The sequence below is a fragment of the Herpailurus yagouaroundi genome, unplaced genomic scaffold, assembly GCF_014898765.1.
Source record: "Herpailurus yagouaroundi ecotype Mexico unplaced genomic scaffold, PumYag 295, whole genome shotgun sequence".
NCBI lineage: Eukaryota > Metazoa > Chordata > Mammalia > Carnivora > Felidae > Herpailurus > Herpailurus yagouaroundi.
The window spans coordinates 1,322,058-1,344,066 of NW_024412512.1; the positions used below are offsets into that span (position 1 = coordinate 1,322,058).

At 54.9% G+C, this 22,009-nt stretch overlaps 1 protein-coding gene across 1 annotated transcript in view; it reads left to right on the forward strand.

Moving 5' to 3' along the window:
- TMPRSS9 (transmembrane serine protease 9) overlaps nt 1-22,009 on the forward strand; it is a 50,224-nt gene that overhangs the window by 19,551 nt on the left and 8,664 nt on the right. The window contains exons 2-14 of the mRNA XM_040461774.1: nt 779-945; nt 4,761-4,888; nt 7,938-8,005; nt 8,115-8,290; nt 9,149-9,190; nt 10,290-10,403; nt 12,631-12,802; nt 15,178-15,452; nt 17,403-17,539; nt 18,257-18,560; nt 18,698-18,869; nt 19,409-19,680; nt 20,235-20,371. Of these exons, the coding sequence (XP_040317708.1) occupies nt 804-945; nt 4,761-4,888; nt 7,938-8,005; nt 8,115-8,290; nt 9,149-9,190; nt 10,290-10,403; nt 12,631-12,802; nt 15,178-15,452; nt 17,403-17,539; nt 18,257-18,560; nt 18,698-18,869; nt 19,409-19,680; nt 20,235-20,371 (2,139 nt within the window). The 5' untranslated portion in view covers nt 779-803. The remainder of the gene's footprint in view (nt 1-778; nt 946-4,760; nt 4,889-7,937; nt 8,006-8,114; nt 8,291-9,148; nt 9,191-10,289; nt 10,404-12,630; nt 12,803-15,177; nt 15,453-17,402; nt 17,540-18,256; nt 18,561-18,697; nt 18,870-19,408; nt 19,681-20,234; nt 20,372-22,009) is intronic.

Consider the following 22,009-nt stretch of genomic DNA (forward strand, 5'->3'; position numbering starts at 1 on the left):
AGCCGAGGGCGCGTCGAGGCCTGTCCCTCCGCCAGGGATGCTGGCGGCTGCGGACGCTCTCGTAGACCCCAGGGCCACGAAGGACGGTGCGGGCGCCCGACCTGGCGCTCGGCTAGGCTCCAGTTGGTTCGCTCTGCGTCCGCGTGTTCTGTGCCGCTAGGCCGAGCGGTGGCCTGGAGACTTACCCGTTCTAGTCCCAGAGCCTGGAATGTGTCGCGTCACGTGGCAGAGGGGTCCTTGTCAAGGCCCCTGAGGCGGGGGTGACTCGGGGAGGCCCCGGGGGCCCGGCGTCCTCACGAGGTCCTCACGAGAGGGAGGCAGAGAGCCGGGCTGACCCCGCGCTGCTGGCGGTGAGGATGAGGAGGGGCCGCGGGCCCAGGATGCGGCGCCTCTAGAAGCTGGAAAAGTGGGGAGACGGGTCTCCCTGGGGCTCCGGGGGGAACCGGCCCTGCCCAGGCCTGGATGTTAGGACTTCTGAGGCCAGAACTGCTTAGTAATAAATCTGGGTTCCTCGGCGACACTAGGTTTGCGGTGATTTGTTTAACGGCGACCAGGAAGTCACGAATCCGTCTTGGCAGTGGACCCCAGGGACCCGGGGGAGCCCGCATGCACAGGCCCAGCCAGCAATCACGCTGTGCCGCCTTTTAGGGCTTTAATACAGGCACCTAGGGCACTGTTGGAGGCTGCCACATCTGCACAAGTAAAAGCGTTGCTTAGGGGAAGAGACGCATCCCCCAGCCCTGACCCTGTTTTTTCGCCCTTTCTTGCTGGCATCCAGGTCGCCTTCCCAGTGTGTAGGAGCCATGGAGCCCACCGCTGGTGACTTACAGCTTGTGCCTGGGACAGCAAAGGAAGTCCCAGCCCCCTACACCTCGTGCTGCCGCATGGCCCTCTGCGTTGTTGTGGCCACCAGCATCATCATGGTCACCCTGGGAGTCCTCATGGGTAAGTGGCTGTGGGCTTGCATGGGTTCACACACCCGGCAACTTGCACAAAGATGGCTTAGAAGTGGCTCGGTCGTATCCACATTGTGATCCCGGAACCAAAGGGTTGAGCCTGCAAGTGTGGAATTGAAGGCAGGCCAGGAGCCTGAGGGCCTGGGGTGGCGGTCTGGGGTGGGTGGTGCGTGGGAGGGGGCCAGGCACTGCATAATCACGTTTCCCACTGACCAGGTTTTCCAAGGACGTTTTCGCTGTGGGGTGAAAATGGAAACAGCAAAATGAACTCTTTTAAATTTTAAGAAATTTAAAAAGTACCGAAAAGTATACAGTGTAAGGAATGAACAGTGGCTTATGTTCCTACAATCCAAAGTGGGCCCCATTTCCTATTTTCTTTCAGTAGATAGTCGTGTTATTTAGAGTTAACCATCCAAAATTATGGTCTCTGTACAATGTGGGGCTGCAGTTGTGAAAAATAAACAGAGGAAGCTCTTTTTTTTTTTTTTCAACGTTTATTTATTTTTGGGACAGAGAGAGACAGAGCATGAACGGGGGAGGGGCAGAGAGCGAGGGAGACACAGAATCGGAAACAGGCTCCAGGCTCTGAGCCATCAGCCCAGAGCCCGACGCGGGGCTCGAACTCACGGACCGCGAGATCGTGACCTGGCTGAAGTCGGACGCTTAACTGACTGCGCCACCCAGGCGCCCCGAGGAAGCTCTTTTTATATTTCAGTAGAATGATCTAGAGACGCCTACGTTTGGAAAAGTAGAGAGAGGTGCCGAATAGTAAGAAAGAACGTGTTTGCCTGTGTGCATAAATTGTTTTCTGGAAGGGAGTTTCGGAGCCTAACTGACCCGTTACCTCTGGGGAGGACACAGGAGGGAGATTTGTCACCAGAGGCCCTTTGGTGGCTTTCGATTTTGAACCATGTGGATTCATTACACCCGTTCACAGTGTTGTCTTTTTGCAAAGTATGAAACCACTCACCGCAGCTGACCACAGCCTGCACTGGTTTTCCATGTGCCACCTTTGTGGCAGCAGCAACCATGAGTGGTTCACAGTCCACAGGTTTCCACACACAGACGCGTTTCCACAGATAACGCCTAGTGCTGTTTTGGGGGAATCTGTTATGTGTCAGCAGGGTCTGCAGACCCTGTGGGAGCTTGCCTTTTTCCTTCCACCATTTGTCCTGGATTCTCCCCGATGTTCGTATGGAGAGTTTAGACGGACCTTCCCTGTGAGGCCATGAGCCGTTTTCATCTGTCACCACCACAGACCGCGCTCAGTCCGGTGTTGCCTGCCTCAGTGCTACTGGGGCTGGTGGCCCTGAGCCCTGGGGGCTTCTCAGGGTTAAATCCGTTAACATTAGGGGTGCCTGGGTGGCCCAGTTGGTTAAGTGTCCTTCTCCTGATCTCAGCTCAAGTCGTGACCTCAGGGTCCTGAGTTCAAGCCCCACGTTGGGCTCCATGCTGGGCAGAAGCCTACTTAACCCCAACAGACAAACAGAATTATTTAGAATTATGTAACATTTAAAAGTCAGTTCCTTTTCCCCACTAGCGATGTTTCATGGGCAGCTCACGGATACTGCACTGGACAGTGTGGATCTAGGACATTCTGTCATCACAGGAGTTTCCGCTGGGCAGCGCTGCTCTGGAACAGGCTTATTCTGAGATGATAAGCTTCCTACAGTTTTATTTGGAGATGTGAAGGTCGCCTTTTCATGAAAAAACATAACGATACAAAGGGGCAGTTTCAGGGAAAATGTTGCCATGTGGCAAAACTGTAAGCTGGCAATGCTATGTGGGTTTCCTTGATTCTTATATATAGTACAGATATGTTTATTATGCGCTTTATGCATATATTTGGAACATCTGGAATATATCTAGTGTGGAATATAGCCTGGCGTGTCTGACAGAGGCCCCCTAGTGGTTGTGGGAGTCAAATGCAGGAAAATTTGTGCCATGTGAGTGTGCACGTATGTGTAGGTGTGTGTGAGTGCGGCGTGTGCATGTGTGTGGTTGTATAGCTGTGAGCACATCAGTGTCCTCACACTGGGGAGAGGCAGGGGGTGGGGTTTCACACCTGCATTCCAGAAGCACATACATTTTGGGGAACAGCATAAATACAATCTCCATCAGGACCTCTGAAACTAAGGAAGGCTCTAAGAAGTTTTAGAATGTTTTCTTTAATTAAAATTCAAATGTGTCCCCTTCCCAGACAGCTCAAAGTGTTAGTTGGTAATGTTAGCCCTCAGGGAAGCTGGGGGTCGGGCCTCTGGGACCTCTGTACTATTTCTGCAGCTTCCTGTGTGTCTGTCATTATTTCCGAGGGAAAACAGAAAGGCTTAGCTGCCGTATAGAGTGTAGGCAACGTGGCCCACACTGAAGAACGCTCATTTCTCTTTATTTTTAGTTTCTTGAATGAGAAAAACCGTTGTTTTAGGAATTGGCTTACAATATATATATCCTGTGGTATTCATAAATATCGAAATATTTTTCTAGGTGAACATTCACTCACAATAAATAGAATTGGTACCCAGCTGTCACGGTTTATGTGGCTGCTACCTTCGTGTTTTTGTATTGCAGTTATGAGCATTTTTCACTGGTGTGTTATTTTGATCCATTCGTGGCAGAAACCCCCGTTTTCACGTTTTAGGTGGTTGCTGTTGTGTCCTTTTAAAACTTTGTGATGATTGTTACTCTTTGCTATTGTGTACTTTTTTTTTATATTTAAGATTTTATTTTTAAGTCATCTACACCCGTGGGGCTCGAACTCAGAACCCCGAGATCAGGAGTTGTGTGCTGTACCCACTGAGCCAGCCAGGCGCCCCTGCCACGTACTTTTTAAAATCGAAGTAGGGGCGTCTGGGTGGCTCAGTCGGTTAAGCGGCCGACTTCGGCTCGGGTCATGATCTCGCGGTTCACGAATTTGAGCCCCGCGTCGGGCTCTGTGCTGACAGCTCGGAGCCTGGAGCCTGCTTTGGATTCTGCGTCTCCCTCTCTCTGCCCCTCCCTCACTCACGCTCTCACGGTCTCTCTCTCAAAAATAAATAAACATTAAAAAATTTTTTTAAATGGATAATTAAATAAAAGCAAAGTGGATTTTAGGGGCTACTGGTGGGTATACAGCGTAGTGGCGGGACAGCCTTGTGGGTTGTGCTGTGCTCACCGTGAGCGTGGCTGCCATCGGCCACCCCGACGTCACTGGCTGGACTCCTGGCACCGTGCCACCCTGTCCTCTGCACCCCTCTGCCCTCCCCCGCCCGCCCCTCTGGTACCCATTGGTTTGTTCTCTGTATTGATGGCTCCAATTCTCTGTTATTAAGTGCTTTTGACGCCGTGTTTCCAAGAGTCGCAAACCCCTGTTTTTTCAGAGGGTGGCATCATGGGGCTGTGGGCTGAGGGTCCTGGTGCCTCCCGGCTGTGGTCACGCCCCTGTGGCATTTGTTGGGAATTGCTCAGAAGCGGAGGGAAGGCCTTCTGAGGCCATTTCTTGGTGAGGCCATCTTCAGGCCCTGAGCCAGGTACACCTGGTGAGCCAGGGGTGAGCAGGAGCTAACCGTGTCCTCAGGAGACCTGGGGACGGCCAGTGCCTTCAGGCGGCTGCCTGTAGAGTCCGTCACCAAACCGAGACCTGTGTGAGAGACAAAGGGGGGCACTGTTGGTGACCACTCAGGCCCCCCCCCCCCCGCCCTGGCAGTCGGCCCACCACCTGTTTGTCAGGGTGATGGCCCCTGGGTGGCTGGGGGCCTTTGAGGCTGACTTAACTGCACCCTGACCCCGAACTTGGGCTCTCTCACGGGGCCCTGGTCTTGTCCGCAGCCTCCCTCTCTACACAGGGTGTCGACGTGGAGCACACGGCGGAGCTGCAAGGGGTCCGCTACGCCCACAGCTTGCAGCACGAGGCCTCGGACTACTACCGCACCCTGACGCCCGCTCTGGAATGGCTGGTGAGGGCGGCCGGGGGTGGCGAGCAGAGCACAGCGGGGGAGAAGCCCAGGCAGGCCCTGAGGCAGGAAAGAGGGTGTGCGGGGCGGAGAGGTTGAGGCCACTGTGGCCAGCGCTGGTGGCCCCTGGAATACGGGGCAGTGCGGTATCAGTGGGGACTGACTCCTGCTGGCTCGTAGGCACTTTTAAAAGGTTAAAAGTTGTATTCCAGGGGCGCCTGGGTGGCTCAGTCGGTTAGGTGTCCGACTTCAGCTCAGGTCTTGATCTCCCAGTTCACGGGTTCGAGCCCCACATCGGGCTCTGTGCTGACGGCTCAGAGCCTGGAGCCCGCTTCAGATTCTGTGTCTCCCTCTCTCTCTGCCCCTCCCCCACTCATGCTCTGCCCCCCTCTCTCTCTCTCAAAAATAAAAATAAACCTTGAAAAAAAAAAGTTGTATTGCAGTGGAGAGACCAGAGCCTCACACACAACTGGTGGGAACCTGAAAGAGGGCAGCCCCTGTGGAAACAGGCAGGCAGTTGGTCAGAAGGGTAAACGTAATTTCCATGTGATCTAGCGATTCTGTTCATAGGTGTCCACCCAAGAGAGATGAAAGTTCATGTCCTCACAGAAAACCTGCACACCCAGTGCTCACGGCGGCATGACTCACAAGAGCCAAAAAGTGGAAACACCCAAATGCCCCTCGATGGGTAAATGGATAAACACAAGGAGGCCCGCGTGCACACGGGCACGTTACTCGGCCGGGAGCAGGAGCAAGGCACCCACATCTGCTGCCCTGAGGACGGACCCTGAACACACGACGCTCAGGGAGGGACCCAGACACGAGAGGCCACACGGGGTGTGAGTCCGCGTGTGTGAAATGTCCAGAACAGGCTCATCCACAGACGGGAAGGGGGCTCATGGGGGCTGGGGAGAGGTGGGGCGTGAGTGCTAGGGGAGATGGGGTTGCTTTGGGACTGATGGAATATTCAAAAATTGGTTGTGGTGATGGCTGCACAACTCTGTGAATGCACTAAAACCCATTCAGTTGTCCACTTTTAAAGGGTAAGTTTAGGTAGGTGAGTTATATCTCAATTAAAGAAAATGTTTTAAATTTCATCGTAAGAGAGCAGAAGGATCACTAGGTAAGAATTCACGTTTTGAGACGAGCAATCTGCCTGTGGCCTGAAGGCTGTATGATAAGACATGGGTAAGCAGGGGGGCAGTTACAAGGCACCACCATCCAGACCATGGATCAACACACTTTTCCTCTAACCGAGACAGGCAAGATCTTTGGCTTTTGGGGCCCAGACACTCTCTGGCCCAGCTACTCAACTTGGCCTGAGGCAGCTCAAGAGGTGCCACAGGGGACAGGTGAATTAATGGATGTGGCTGTGTGCCGATAAAGCTTTGTTTATGGACACCGAAATAAACATTTCGTATAATCTTCACATACCATGAAATATTTTTCTTTTGACTTTCTCCAACCATTTAAAACCGTAAAAACTATTTTTAGTTTGTGTACTGTATAAAAACAGGTAACGAATTTGGCCCACAGGTGTCAGCTTGCTGATTTAAGCCCCATGCCCTAAAGCTCCGTCCAGAAGTACAACACAAAGCTTCGTGCATAATTTAAGATTACCTAGCCACTGTGTTAAGGAAAAGGAAACAGGTAGGCTTAATTTTAATATATTTTACTTAACCCACGGTATCCAGAATATTATCATTTGATGTCATCAGCATAGATAAAGTGGGTATTAATGAGACTTTTCACCTCTTTTTGTGTTGAGTCTTCAAAACCCGAGTGTGTTTTGCACTCAAATCTCAATGCATTTGCTAAATTGTCGCCAGGAATACTTAATCCCTGTGTAGATTCCATAAATGTACATGCGTAAGTTGCCCCAAGTATTCTTAAGAGTTTTCTGGTAACTGTGCAGAGTATCTGTTTTTAAATCTAAGTGTGAATTAACTGAAATGTAAAAACCAGTCCCCCTGTGGCACCAGCCGTGCCATGTGTCAAATGCTCCGTCATCACGTGTGACCCGTGGCTGCCACGTGGGGCAGGGCAGGTAAAGAACATTTCCCAGATTTGTGTGCTGTTCTGTGGGCCAGTGCAGGTCTGAATGTGCGTGAGGGGGACATAGGCTCGGAGAGTGGACAGAAAAGAAGCAGGTCAGAGGGAGTTTTAGGCGGGAGACCTGTGTATCATGTGCTTTGGCGCGGTGAGCGTCAGGTTTAGCAGCCAAGCCGGGACACTGACTGTGAACAGGGATGCTGTTAGTGACTCCACTGAGAGCAGGTAAACGGAGACATCTGGTAGCCCTAGGTATAGGTCACATAATGTGCCGGGGGGACTCTCCGGACCCCCAACCTTGGTGCTGCTGGGGACAGCATCTGGAGTAACACCTATCCCGGTGCCCAGGATGAGGGCCCTTCAGTGCTAAACCGGAGACTGTGGATAGTGGTCACTCGAACAGCACACGAAGGACAAGCAAGTTCCTAATGGCGTCTGGTTGCCCAAAGCAGAGTTTATTTTAATGTAAAAATTCATGTCAAATGTAATTAACCATTTTTAAAGTAAACACTTCAGGGGGGTTTAGCATATTCACAAATTGTGCAGCCATCACCTCTGTCTAGTTCCGGGATGTTCCACCAACCCCAAAAGCAACCCCATCCCCATTAGCTGTCACTCCCCAGCCTCCTGCACCCATGAAGCCCTTTCTTGTCTGTGGATGTGCCTGTTCTGGACGTTTCACACGCGGGAACCACACTCTCGTGTCTGGTTCCCGCTCCGAGCGTTGTGTGTCCAGGGTCTGTCCCACAGGCAGCTCGTGTCCGTGCCTCGCTCCCGTCCGTGTGGATGGGCCACATTCTATCCATCCATCTGCTGATGGGGCAGTACTTTCATCCAAATAACTTCCAAGTTTCCCTGTCCCGCACACGGCTCTGTGACTGCCGGGTGTACCGAGTGTAAGAGGAGGCGCGTTTCCGTGCCCTCTCCAACTCCGCGGGTCCCTGCGGGACAGCCGCCCAGCCTGTGGTCTTAGCGCGTGCTGCTGTGGTTTCTGTTGCAGTTTGTGAGCAGCTTTCGGGAGACCGAGTTGGAGGCCAGCTGTGTGCGCTGCACCGTGCTAAGTTACAGGTGGGTCAGGGCCTCCTTTCAGGCGAAGGAACCCCGGTGGACACCCAAGAGGTTCCAGAAGATTCCAGCAGGAGCCCTCCCTCCCCAAAGGCTTCTCTCCTCCCTGCAGGGATGGGAATTCCAGCGTCTTCGTGCATTTCCGGCTGCACTTCCTGCTGCAGGCCTCGCAGTCACTGAGTCTGGGCCTAGAGGAGGAGCTGTTGCGGCAGGGACTCCGAGCGAGGCTGCAGGGGCACGGTATCCCCCTGGCTGCCCACGGCACCATTGTGTCCGCCCAGCTCACAGGCAAGTAGGCTATAGACCCTGAAAGACACCAGGGGGAGGCTGTGGGGGAGGTGGCAGCTGAACGTTGCATTAAACTTTAGGTTTTCAACAGCCGCTCCCTCCCTTGAAAAGAGAACACAGGCACATTGCTTTACCCTCACTAGTAGAGACCAGGTGACAGCAACCTGCAAATGGCCGGAGTGTAAATATTTTCATCCCTGCAGCCCTTTGGGTCTCGGTCGAGGTCACTCAACTCTGCTATTGTCACGTGAGAGTTAAAGACAATACATAAATGGGCACTGTTGTGTATCGATAAAACTTTAACGCATAATCAAATGGTAGACTGCATTTGGCCTGCAGCCATTGTTTGCCAATCCTGGTAGAGAAATAAGAGTAAATGCTGTGCTCTAAGATCTGATGGTGCAGATTCCGTATCATGAACCAAAAACTTCATATAAAATCTGATGATGCAGTTCATCGTGATTTGAGAACCAGACATGAGTTCGTTCAGTCTGTCGTCAGGTTAAAGACTGCTTGCCTTGACCTTGTCCTACCGGACGTTTATGCCCTTTGCCCACCAATGCTGACATGCTGGTTGAGTCTTAGTAACCTCGGCGTCAGTGTGAATTGAACTCTCCTCGGTCTTGTGCCTGCACAGTCCACTATGGTGGCCACTAGGCCTGTGTGGCCCTTGAGTGCTTGTCATGCAGCCAGTGAGACCAAGCAACAGAATGATTCGTTGGGTTTCATCTTAACTGATTTAAGTTAGAATTTAAGTGGCTCCCATGATAGAGCGTGCAGCTGCCTTGCAATCCGATGTTTTCAAAAAACTACAGAACTCACTGGATGAGCTTGCGTGTCTTGTCCATTTCACTGCAGGAAGCCAGAAAGCGCCATGGACAGAAAGAGATTTAAAATCAGGTATGTCTTCCCCTCTCCCACGGAGCTCCCTGCCCTCTGCAGTTTCCAGAGAGTCACCTGGAGAGGTTCCCCAAGACTTCAGACACAGAGGGCTCCCTCCAATGCAGTGAAGGCTAGTTCTGCACACCAGCCTCCTCTGGGGGCCAGGAGGCACGGACTTACAGTCCTGTAAGTGTGGGCAAGAGATGGAAAGATGAGACGCTGAAGCGCACGTGGCCAAATACGAGTAAGAGAAAACATTACTGGTGGGTTTTTTTGGAAAAGTGGTAGGGATCTGCTGTTAAAAGACAAAACACAAACAGTTTGGAAAAAAAGAAAAAAGAATGAATACCACATGGGGTCCTCAAGTAGGGGCGATCCTGGCCCCAAGGGATGCTGGGTGGTATCCAGGGACATCTGGTAGTAAGGAGCGGGGCTCCTGGCCTGGAGGGGGTGGGGCCAGGAGTGCTGTTCAGCCCCCACAGTGCCCAGGATGCCCTCGCAGAGAACGGTTGGGCCCCAACGTGTGTGCCGAACACTTAAAATGGTTAACATGGTAAACTTCACGTTATGTGTGTTTTACTACAACTCAAAAAGTTCGATTTCTTTTTTTAAATACTTTCGTTAATGTTTTATTTATTTCTGAGAGAGAAAAAGACAAAGTGTGAGCAGGGGAGGGGCAGAGAAAGAGAGAGACACAGAATCAGAAGCAGGCTCCAGGCTGAGCTGTCAGTACAGAGCCCGACCTGGGGCTTAAACCCACGAACCGTGAGATCATGACCTGAGCCAAAGTCTAATGCTTAACCGACTGAGCCACCCAGGTGCCCCGAAAAGTTCAGTTTCACCTGTGTCTTACTTAAAAATACGTGGGCGCTCAGAAATGCGGAAGCACACATGGTGTGCCTGTACTTCTGTTACGTTGTCCTGGCCTGTGCGCTGACTGACATTCTCGTGTTGTGTCTCCGTACTGGTTCTGAGAAAATTGCTTCAGAAACATTTAGGGCCAAGGAAGCAAAAAAGATGTTTTCCATGCCCTGAAGGCTCTGAGTAGCGAGCGGAATCTTGCTGCAGCCGGGAGATACAGAGTGGGGTCAGGAACTTGGTTCTTCTCTGCCCACAGGTCACTGCCCAGGGAACACCTTTTCCTGCCGCAACGGCCAGTGTGTGACCAAAGTGAACCCGGAGTGTGACGACAGAGTGGACTGCTCCGACGGATCTGATGAGGCCCACTGTGGTCAGTCCCCTGTCTGGCTGGTATCTGGTATCCCCCTCTCCACGGTCAGCTGCTGGCTCTGCTGTCTGGCCCGCTGCACACATTATACACACCACCTGGGCTTGGCATCGCTGGAGCTGGGCAGAGGAAGGGAGGGGACGCCTGTGAGATGGGTCCCTGCCGAAGCGTGATAAGCCTCGAGTGCCAGGAACTGGCGCTCTGTCCTATATGCAGTGGGATTCGAGCAAGGGAATCGACGGTGGAAGTGCCGTAAGAGGAGCCAACGTTTTCTAGCAATGTTAGCCCATGCAATAGGGTAAGAGCAGCAGTTGAAGTGTGGAAAGGAAGAGGGAAAACCATAATTCACAGTGGATGTGATCGACTATATAAATGAATCAATAAATTGACTAGCCCGGGATTAGAAAATGAGAAAGTTTGACATGGAGGGGAGAGTACGAGAAACATAAACACATAAAAAAGCTATTCCTTTGCTTTATGCAACTAACAACGGGTTAGAAGATAAAATGCAAAAAATCCCGCATGTGATCAGTAGCAACAAAAAATGAGCATGTCAAGCCTGTAGAGTTCTATAAAATTATAAAACCTCACTGGACATAAAAGTGGACCAAATAAGCTGAAACATGGCATCCCACGAAAAGATGGATGCATAAGAACTTTGAAACTTGCAAAGTCTACGGTGGAGGAAACATTGGTAGCGTGTGGCACCTGGACCTGGATGATCTGTGGAGGCCAATTGAAATTGGCGGCTGTGACCCCCCCCCCCCCACCTCGGGGTCTGTGACTCACCAAAAGTGACTCACAGAACTCAGAAAGGTGTCCTCCTATGCAAGGTTACAGCTTCTCCCAGTGAAAAGGTCATGAAAGGAAGAGGTGCACCGGGCACAGAGTGGGTGAGACCGGCGGTGGGCAGGCTCCCCACTGCCCAGAGTGGTCACGGGATGGTGCTGGACTGAAAGTCGCAGCAGCAGCACAGGAACACATACAAAGTGTTTCCAGCCAGGGAAACTCGCTGAGGCTTGGTGTCCCGGGTCACACAGGCAGGTAGCACTGGCACAGCTCACTGTAGGTGTGAGAGTCCCAGGGCTGCCGAAACAAGGTGGCCTGGACAACAGGGACGGTCCCTGTCACAATCTGGAGGCTGGAAGCCGAGGTCAAGGTAGCAGGAGGTTTGGTTTCTTCTGAGCTGGTGATGGAGAATCTGTTTCATGGTTCTCTCCTGGCTTCTGGGGCTTGATGGATGTCTAGCATTTCTTGGCTTATGGAAGTGTCACCAGATCTCTGCCATCACGTCCACATGGCATTCTCCCTGTGTGCGTGCCTTTGTCCAAATTTCCCCTTTTTAAGAAGACACCAGTCATTGGATTCAGGGCCGTCACTAGTGACTTCATCTTAATTTGATCATCTCTGAAGACCCTATTTCCAAATAAATCACACTCACAAGTACTGGGGGTTAAAACTTCATCTTTTTGGGGGACCCAGCTCAGCCCAAAACACTGAGTTTCCAGCCCCTCAAGAGGTCAAGGTGATATCACGTGGCCCAAAGTCACCATGAACTTTCTGGGTGACCCAAGTCCCCAGGTAGGTCAAGGTCAAGCTGCTCTCAAGCAACAGTCCAAGAGCTTAGAGGTTTCCTCCCAGGAGGTGGCCAAGGGCAACAGTACTTTCTCTGAGATGTGCAGTGTTTGGACAGCTCTTCTCAGTTCACTGTTTGCTGCATGACAACATGAGCGGAAGTGGAGACCCAGAAGGAGGGGCCTGTGTGGGGAAGAAAAGGAAGAAAGTGCCCTCTGGGCAGCTAGAGACATGAGGAAGCAAGGGGTCGACCCTTTGCTTTATGAGTCAGCACACCCACGAATCAAGTCGAAAGTGTGGAGTTCCCACCTGGATCTCGCCCTTGGCCATGAGCTCCGTGACAGGTGTAATGTGGAGAAGTGAAGGTTGCTTGAAGGCCACCTGTGCCTGAGGCAGAGGAAGGGTCCCGGCAGAGACATTCTCTGCCACTGCCTGGTGCATGCAGCCTTGGGTGTTTGACCTGTTGGGCAGCTGGAGGTGGGGCACACGAGGGCTAGGGGGACCCCAAAGGAGTCGGCAAAGCCAAGTGCGAGGGACCTAGAGCATGTCTTTGAACGAGAGGGTGGCAGGGATGAGTGATTCTGCACAGACGTGGTGGGAGCATAGTCACGGCCCTGCCTTCTGAGGGCCCTGGTTGGTGACCTCTGTCTTGCAGACTGTGGTCTACAGCCCGGCTGGAAGACAGCCGGCCGGATCGTGGGTGGCGTGGAAGCGTCCCCGGGAGAGTTCCCGTGGCAAGTCAGCCTTCGAGAAAACAAGGAACACTTCTGTGGGGCTGCTGTCATCGGGGCCAGGTGGCTGGTGTCCGCGGCCCACTGCTTCAGCGGGTGAGCCCTGCACCCTTGGTCCTGCCTTCTGTCCCACTCCCGGAGCACCGCCTTTCCTGGGGTCCTTAGAGCCCCGTGGAGCTCTCTTGTCCCTCCCCTTCTTTTTCTTTTCTGTTGTCGAATCTGAATGTGTTCTTATTTTTTAAGTTGTGGTAAAATATACACTACATAAATTTACCACCTTAACCATCACAATTCAGTAGCATTGCTGTTCACACTGCTGTGCAGCTGCCCCCACCACTCATCTCCAGAACTTTCCGTGTCCCCAAGCTGACATTCTGTTCCCATGAAGCACTGACTCCCTGTCCCTGCCCCTCCCCTGGCTCCCACCATCTGCTCTCTGTCTCTGTGGATGGGACTCCTCTGGGGACTCCCTGTGAGTGGGGTCATGCAGGACGTGTCCTGTGTCTGGCTTCTGTCACTGTGCATGGTATCCTCTGGGTCCGTCCACTTGGTGGCGGGTGGCAGGACGTCCTTCCTTCCTGAGGCTGGATGATACCCCAACGTGCGGATGGACCACATTGTGTTTGTCCTTCATCCATGGAGGGACACTCGAGTGCTTTCATCAGCTCTTGGTGGTTGTGAACTGGGACCTGTTTCCAGTGCCTCTGAGTATAGACACGTGAGTGGGATTGCTGGGTCACCTGGTAATTCTGTGTTTAAACTTTCTGAGGAACCACCGTATGGTTATCCCCGGGGGCCGCACCATTTTCCATCCCCGCCGGCCACGCAGAAGGCTCCGGTGTCTCCACGTGCTCCCCAGCACTTGTCATCTGCTGTTTTGATCTGAGCCACCGCGGCGGCTGTCCCGTGCTGCCTGACTGTGCTTGTGGCCCACTTGTATGTCTTCTTTAGAGAAATGTGTTTGGACTCTTTGCCTGTTGTCGAACCAGGTCGTTGCTTGTTGTTGAGGATGGTCAGAATCTTTAACAAACCAGAGTGGCCAGGCAGAACGGAGCTGGTCAAAAGTGGGAGAAGGTTCTAGAAGCCTCTGTGCCAGGCATTGCCGTTTGGTTGCTGCAGTCTTTGGAGACCTGAGGGAGAGGGCAGGGCAGTCTGGACAGATGGTTCAGTACTTCACAGCCCTTGGCTTGCCGCCGGGCCCCGCGTGCAGCCTGTGTCTGCCTCAGCTGCCAGCCAGCCTGGGGACGGATGCCAGCACCAGTCACAGCTCAGGACAGTAGGTGGCAATTTCTCCATTCAGTTTTGTCCTCCCATATTTTATCACAGCAGTAGCTAAGCAGATAGAAAAGACGAAAAAACGGCACGGCAGACATTTGTGCGCTCTTACCTGAGTTTAGCACGCGTTGGCATTTTCCCGTATTAGCCATCGCTCCTGCCGTGTCTTTACCTACACACACGCGGCTCTGCGTCTTTTCGTGCCAAACCATTTGATATTCTCCCCTCTGACCGTGATGCGTCCCCCTGACTCTGCTGCACATGTCTGTACAAACAAGGAACACTGTCGCCCGCGCCCACAGTATCGTGACCCACCGCCACGTGCTGGCATCCGGCGCCCTGTCCACATCCGATCTCCCCGCTTGTCCCAAGGGTCCATTAGAGCTGCCTTTGTGTTTTCTTTCTTATTCTGGTAACGTGGTAAAACTTCCTTCTGGTAAAACTTATTTAAGGCAGTAAGAGTTTTGATCCTGAACTTAGCAGAATGATTCCGCAAAGGTACGGAGAGAGGGTGGGGGAGGGGAGGGAGGGCTTTGGGAGACAGAACCCGGCCTTGTCCCCTGCTTCTGCTGGGAAGCGTGGTGTTCCGTCCGTTGACCCTGTACGGGGCCCACGAGGAACATCCACTACAAGGCCAGGAGTAGGGTGAGGAGAACGAGGCACTTTTGGGGGGTGGGGGCAAAGTGTCACGTGCTGCCCAGAACAGTCATTATGACAAGTGATATTTTGATGTCATGTTGCAAAAAAATAAAAACGCAAAAAACAAAATCCACGATGAACAGAATGTCCAGTTGGGAAATTCAGACCAGATCTGACCGGCCGGGGCTCTGGGAAGGCTGGACGGTGAGTGGGGCTGGGGCAGCCGGATCCTGTGTTTATGTAAAACGTCCGCACTTTGTTTGTCGTGGGTCCGGCATTCATTTGGACTTTCTGCGGTATGGCGCGAAGACACGGTTTATCCCAAGGCCTGTGGGCTTCGGCCCCCACCCCAGCATTCTGCACCCAGATCTGTCTTTGTTTCAAATGTTGAAAATTGGCGTGGAATGGGTTCGTGTGCATCCATGTCCATTTTCGACAAAGTCGCGTGATGACTGAGTTTCGGGGCGCACCGCTCCCAGGGCGGGTGCCTCCCTCGCCGCCCCTGCTGCCCGTCTGTGCTGGGTGGGCCCTGGAGCTGTGGCTTCTGTGCCCCGCAGATTCCAAGACCCGGCGGAGTGGGTGGCCTACGCGGGCACGACCCACCTCAGTGGCGCAGAGGCCAGCACGGTGCGGGTGCGCGTGGCCCGCATCACCCCGCACCCCCTGTACAACCCGGACACGGCCGACTTCGACGTGGCGGTGCTGGAGCTGGACGGCCCGCTGGCCTTCGGCAGGCACGTCCAGCCCGTGTGCCTGCCTGCCGCCACGCACGTCTTCCCGCCGCGGAGGAAGTGCCTCATCTCCGGCTGGGGCTACCTCAAGGAGGACTTCCGTAAGTCGCTCCGCCCCTGCCTCCTCCCGCGGCCGGGGGTCCTGGCGCTCCGCGCCTGCGGTGCCTGCCGCCCCAGAGGGTGCTCTGGGCAGTTCTGTGCCATTTGCGAATGTGCCCTGCTGTTTCAGCTCAGGCCAGAAACCGGCGTCCTTTCCGTGGCGTATTCACTGCCACGTCTTGTGCGTTTTTGTGCTCTTTGTGGGTGATTGCTAAAATGGCCCCTGGTGCAGAGTGGCGGCTGGCGTCTCTAGGTGCAGACAGGCCGGGGTGTCTAGTAAGCTGCTTTCCGCGGTGGGTTCCAGAGCGTAAACTCAGCGAAGTGCGCGTGCTCAGAGGCACACACACCGTAAGTTACGTGCTGATCCCTTACGAGCCCTGAGAGCAGAGGCTCCTAGGAACCTGCCCTCTGCCCCCCACAAGCCACGCTGCAGAAGCGATAAGTCAGGGTTTGTGGCGACTTTACAGAACAGGACTGTCTCGGAGGAGAGGTGAGACTCCACTGTAATCTGACAGAAGGTGCTGGAAGGAAGCCCACAGGATGTTTCAGGGAAAAGGATTTGGGGTGGGGATGGCTTCAGGGAAGGACCGTGAAAGTGACGCCTCAGCTCTGACCCAGTGGATGAGATAAAGTATTCGGACAGGGGCTTGTCCTGCAGCGAGAAGTCCCATCATTGCGGGAAGTCCTATTGGATGACGCTAGTCTAGAACATTCTAGAGCAAACTGCCCAGGCTGGCTCAGTGGCTGTGCATGGAAGTGGGGGGTGCCCTAGGGCCCCCCAAGCTGAGGGGCAGCTTTGCCCTGTCGAAAGGGTCTGGGCGTCCACCGCAGCAGGCATCAGGTGCAGGGCCCATGGCCTGTGATTTGGGGTTTTCTCAGGTCTGTGCCTGCCTGATACGAAAGAAAAGAAAAATGTATGATTTTTACACCTTCTGAAAAGGAAAGGTATTTTCCATACGGACCTGATTAGGAGGGAATATAAAGATAATTAAGCCCAGGCCACAAACGTTTCGTTTCAGCCTCCCTCGTTCACCGACCACAGGTCCGAGGGCAGGGCAGGGAGCAGAGCAGTGAGCCTCGCCACGTGGGGCTCCCAGGCCAGACCGGCAGTATCCAAGAGCGCTTCCCTTGGGGGGTGGGGGCTGTGCTTTATGTTTGTGTCACCCGCTGTGGGAGCCAGCAGCCCCCTGCAAGCTGGCCGTGGCCGTGTGCCTGGGAAACCGAGTTTTTACGTTTTATTGCATCTTACGCGTTTAGATCTACATTTAAATAGCCACATGTAGCCAGTGGCTGCCAGACTGGACAGCACAGCCCTGGAAGGAAGTAGGTGGCGATGAGTGCATTGGAGACTAAGGTTGGGTGGAGATGGGGGCTGCAAGCTTTAATAGGGTGGTCGGGAGGGGCTTCTTGAGAGTGGGGGTGAGGGGGGAAGGCAGGCAGGTTGTGTAGGGACAGACAGCGCTCTAGGCAGCTGGGACAGCATGCTGGCACAAAGGCTCTGGGGTCGGCGGTCCAGACTTGGACTTTTGATTTGAGCCGGGATGGGGGGAGGGCATCACCCTGCAGGATCTGGGGAGAGGGCAGCATAGTCTGTAGCAAAGAAGGCGCTGGCTGCAGCCCGAGAAAAGATTTCCGCAGAGTAGGACAAGAATGACAGCAGAAGCAGGTACGGGGAGGCTCAGGGCAGAGCAGGTTTTAGGAGGGAGGTGAGGAAGGAGCCCAGTCGTGGGTGTTCACTTTGATGCCTCTTCGCCGCCTGGGCCACGGAGGTTGCTGGCGGGCGTTTGTGGAGTGTGTGCTCTGCCGGTTTCCGAGCTGGCTGCTGCCGCGGATCCCCTTCCCGCTGGGGAAGCCGAGGGCCAGAGCAGAGACGGCCTGCAGCCTCCGGCCTCGGGGTGGCTGCCCGGGGCCCCGAAGCGCTCATCCTGCCGCTGTCTCTCTGTCCTGGGCAGTGGTCAAGCCAGAAACGCTGCAGAAAGCCACAGTGGAGCTGCTGGACCAGGGCCTGTGTGCCAGCCTGTACGGCCACTCGCTCACCGACAGGATGCTGTGTGCCGGCTACCTGGACGGGAAGGTGGATTCCTGCCAGGTGAGCCCCGCAGCCCCCGGGGCCTGGGGACGAGTCCCGAGGGCCCAGGCCCCGCCCCACCTGCCCGAGGCCCCCAGGTTTCCGCCCTGGAAGAGGGGGTGCTCAGTTTCCAGTCTGCCACCAAGACTTCCCTGCTTGACCTCTGGCACGGCTCCGGATCTCCTTTTTTCCTTTATGCCTTTGGTCTCATTTCTCAAGCCCACTGGCTGGGGGGGGGAGACTGCTGCCTGCACTCGGTGCCACAGCAAAACCGGGGCCTGTGGAAAAGGTGGGGAAGTGGTGGCAGAGGGCGTGTGCTTGGGAACGTGAGAGTCCAGGCGAGCTGGGAGTGGGAAGGGAAAGGGTGAGCAGACAGGATGTGTGAGGGCGGATCAGGCCCTTCACTGCCAGTGAGACCCGGGGGCAGCCGCACTGGCCGCCTTAGCAAGTGGCAACATCATCAGAGATCCCACGGACGAGGAGAGGAGGGGATGTTTACTTGGGCTGGGTTTTGAACTGCCAGAGGCTGAACCGAGCGAGGTCTCGGAGACCCCACGGCCCGGCTGTCCAGCTGTCCTGCTGTGTGTTTACGAAGAGCAGACGGAGGCTCGCCTGGCAGCCACCTTGGCTCCAGGAGCCCGTGGGGAGGGGGGACTCCTCTGACTCTGCGGCTCTGGGATCTGGACTGGCTGCGGCCAGGGCCCCCGACCCTCCCAAAGGCGTGCCTCTGTCTCCCAGGGCGACTCGGGAGGCCCCCTAGTCTGCGAGGAGCCCTCTGGCAGGTTCTTCCTGGCCGGCATCGTGAGCTGGGGAATAGGTTGTGCGGAAGCCCGACGCCCCGGCGTCTATGCCCGAGTGACCAGGCTGCGTGACTGGATCCTGGAGGCCATCGCCACGGCAGGCCGGCCTCTGGCCCCCACGGCGGCTCCCGCCTCCACCACCGCCAGCACTGCCCGGCCCACCAGTCCTGAGAGCCCCACCAGGCCCACTCTGGGCCTCAGCGCCGCGCCTCCCGACTCAGTCACCGCCTCTAAGCCACAAGGTACTTTCAAGGGGCGCAGGCGCAGGTAGGGTAGGCGTGCGCCCCTGCGGGACTGGGCGGATGGGTGCTGGCTCCCGGCAGCTCTCTGCGGGAAGGGGATGCATGCCGTCTGGGCCCTTCTCTGTTGTTCCCCGCAGAGTGCGGGGCCAGGCCCGCCATGGAGAAGCCCACTCGGATCGTGGGCGGGCTGGGAGCCGTGTCCGGGGAAGTGCCCTGGCAGGTCAGCCTGAAGGAAGGTTCCCGGCACTTCTGTGGCGCCACCGTGGTGGGGGACCGCTGGCTGCTGTCGGCCGCCCACTGCTTCAACCAGTAAGACCCACCCCAGCCCCTGGGTCTGCGCAGCCACCCCTGTGCCCCTCTGTCACCCGGTGCCCTGCCCCCTCCTCTCGTGAGCACGAATCCTGCCACACAGAGGCAGCCCTTCCCCTCGGCTCAAGAACTGGTTCTGTCCAGCTGCAAACCGAGAGGGAACAGGCGGGAGAAGTGAGGGTTCTGCAGAGGGCGGGGGGGGGGGGGGGGGGGGGCGCAAGGGCCCCACCTGGGCTGCAGCTCCTGGGGGGAGGATTCTGCTGGGCTGGTCTCTGGGGGACAAGTGGGGGCATCTTCGCCTCCGCCCCATGGTTAGTCTGTCAGTCACAGGGCACCAGGGGCCCCTTGTGTTCTGGCCAGAGGAGATGAGCCCGCAGGGGCTCCCTGCCTTGTCCACAGGCCCCCGGCCTGGGACCACTTTTGGGCAACAGCCATGTGGCCCCTCCGTCCTCCCGGCGCCCCTCCCCAGAGCCCGGGCCCCACAGCTGTGCCTGGCGTCCTGGGGGCAGCGGGGTGTCTGAGCGGCCCCTTGTCGGCAGCACGAAGGTGGAGCTGGTGCGGGCCCACCTGGGCACCGCGTCCCTCACGGGCGTCGGCGGAAACCCAGTGAAGATGGGGCTCAAGCGGGCGGTGCTGCACCCCCAGTACAACCCCGGCATCCTGGACTTCGATGTGGCCGTGCTGGAGCTGGCCGGGCCCCTGGGTTTCAACAAGTACATCCAGCCTGTCTGCCTGCCCCTGGCTATCCAGAAGTTCCCCGTGGGCCGCAAGTGCATGATCTCCGGCTGGGGTAACACACAGGAGGGAAACGGTGAGCTCCCCACCAGGCTCTCCGGTCCCACACCTGCAAACCCCTCTCCCCTCCGCGCCCCCCAGGGTCGCAGGCTCTGGCGCACGGGCAGTGTGGCTGCTTCATAAAGGTTTATCGGCGCCCAGCCCATCCGCTGGTTTACAGACGGTCTCTGGGGGCTTTCCTGCTACAGGGGCAGAGCTCGGTCGTTCCAACAGAGACTGTCTGGCCCGCAAAGCCATGATTATGTGCTCTGTGGCCCTTGTGCTGTACCCTGCAGGGACCCCCGGGAGTTAGTGCTGCGTTTGGCTCGTTTGTCCTCCCTGCAGGTCACCCAAGGCGCTAGGGAATCTGCCCGGGGACGTTGGTGAGAGTCTAGGGTGCCGAGTAGGAGCACGGGGTCCGCCCCCTTATCACTACACGACCGCACGGATCCCTGCGGCCCCGAGGGGCTGTGGTTCTTTATCCATAGGGCAGGGACTCCCCTCCCCGGGTGGGTGCTGCCACAGCGTAGCCGACGTGGAAGAGGGATCGCTCTGTGAGTGAGCTTGTGTGGGGCCTCCTCTCCTTGGCAGCCACCAAGCCCGACATTCTGCAGAGAGCGTCTGTGGGCATCATAGACCAGAAGGCGTGCAGCGCACTCTACAACTCCTCCCTCACGGACAGGATGCTCTGCGCCGGCTTCCTGGAGGGCAAAGTGGACTCCTGCCAGGTGAGCATCCAGGGGGCCGCCTGACGTGTTCGCAGACGGAAGGGAAACAGTTTCCAGTGCGTCACAGCGAGCAGGGGAACCCTCAAGAGAACCCGAATGCCTGTAAATGTGTGGTTTAGAGAAATTGTCATATTTCCAAGCAGAAGATGAGGTGGGTGTGCATAAAAATACAGACACTAACTTGAAAATGTGCGGCATTGGGGCGCCTGGGTGGCGCAGTCGGTTAAGCGTCCGACTTCAGCCAGGTCACGATCTCGCGGTCTGTGAGGTCAAGCCCCGCGTCAGGCTCTGGGCTGATGGCTCAGAGCCTGGAGCCTGTTTCCGATTCTGTGTCTCCCTCTCTCTCTGCCCCTCCCCCGTTCATGCTCTGTCTCTCTCTGTCCCAAAAATAAATAAACGTTGAAAAAAAAAATTTAAAAAAAAAAAAGAAAATGTGCAGCATGTATTCACAGGAGAAAAAGCTAATCACAAGTTACGGCACATGTGACTGCTCTGTGTCACAGGGTAGCCAGTGAGCACCTGAGGTGTGTGTGATCCAGCTTAGGGGAAACCTGGCTCCAGAACCATGCCGTGAAGGCCAAAGAAATACACAAGTGGGGAAATGGATAGTCTTGGAAACATTGATGTGGGGCGCCTGGGTGGCTCAGTTGGTTAAACATCTGATTCGGTTTTGGCTCAGGTCATGATCTCACAGTTTGCAAGATCAAGCCCCATGTCAGACTTTGCACTGACAGCACAGAGCCTGATTGGGATTCCGTGTCCCCCCCCCCCCCACCGCTGTCTCTCTCCCTCCCCCTCCCTCTCTCTCCCCCTCTCCTCCTCTTCCTACCACGTCTGTCTTTCTCAAAAAAAACATTTTTAAAAATCTTGAAGAAATATCAATGCAAAACCCTTAATAAAATATTAGACTCAATCTAATAATGTGTTAAAAGGAAAATAAATCACAACCATAGTGAGTTTATCTCATAAAATCTAGTCTGACACAGGAGAACCCAGTAACACCACTCATCACATTAGTGGACCAAAAGGGAAAAAGGGTGTCTTCTCCAACACCACAGAAAAAGGCATCCGATACTTTTTAACAACCATTCGTAATTACGATTTTAAGAAATTCCAATCCTGTGAAAGACAACAGAAACCTACAGCCGACATCATGTTGATGGTGAAACAGAGCCTTCCATTCACACGCCAGGCGGCCTGCCGTCACCAAGGACATCTGGATTAATGCGAGAAGTCAAGAAAAAAGGAAAGCATAGGGATGTGTAAAGTGGACAAAAATGTAATGTGCAGTAACAGGACTGTCTACCAAAAAAGTAAAATAAAAACACACAGAGCCAAGTAAGAAACTACGAAGATTCAGAAGAGTCCAGCACGTCTGGCTTGATACCAGGTCCTACAAAGTCCAGGACGTTTCTTTTCCCAGCAAAAGTCAGCATCCTGGAGAAACGGATCCCACTGACGTGGGAGCAAAATCTGTGTGGTGTCTGGCACAGATGTTGAACTCCAGATGTTCAAGGTTTTCGTGGAGGATGTCACTAAGCTCTGAAGGAAACAAAAAGGTCTGAGAAACATACCATGTTCACGGACGGTAAGACAATATTATGAAGCTCTGTTTGTCTCCATTTTTTCGTATAAATC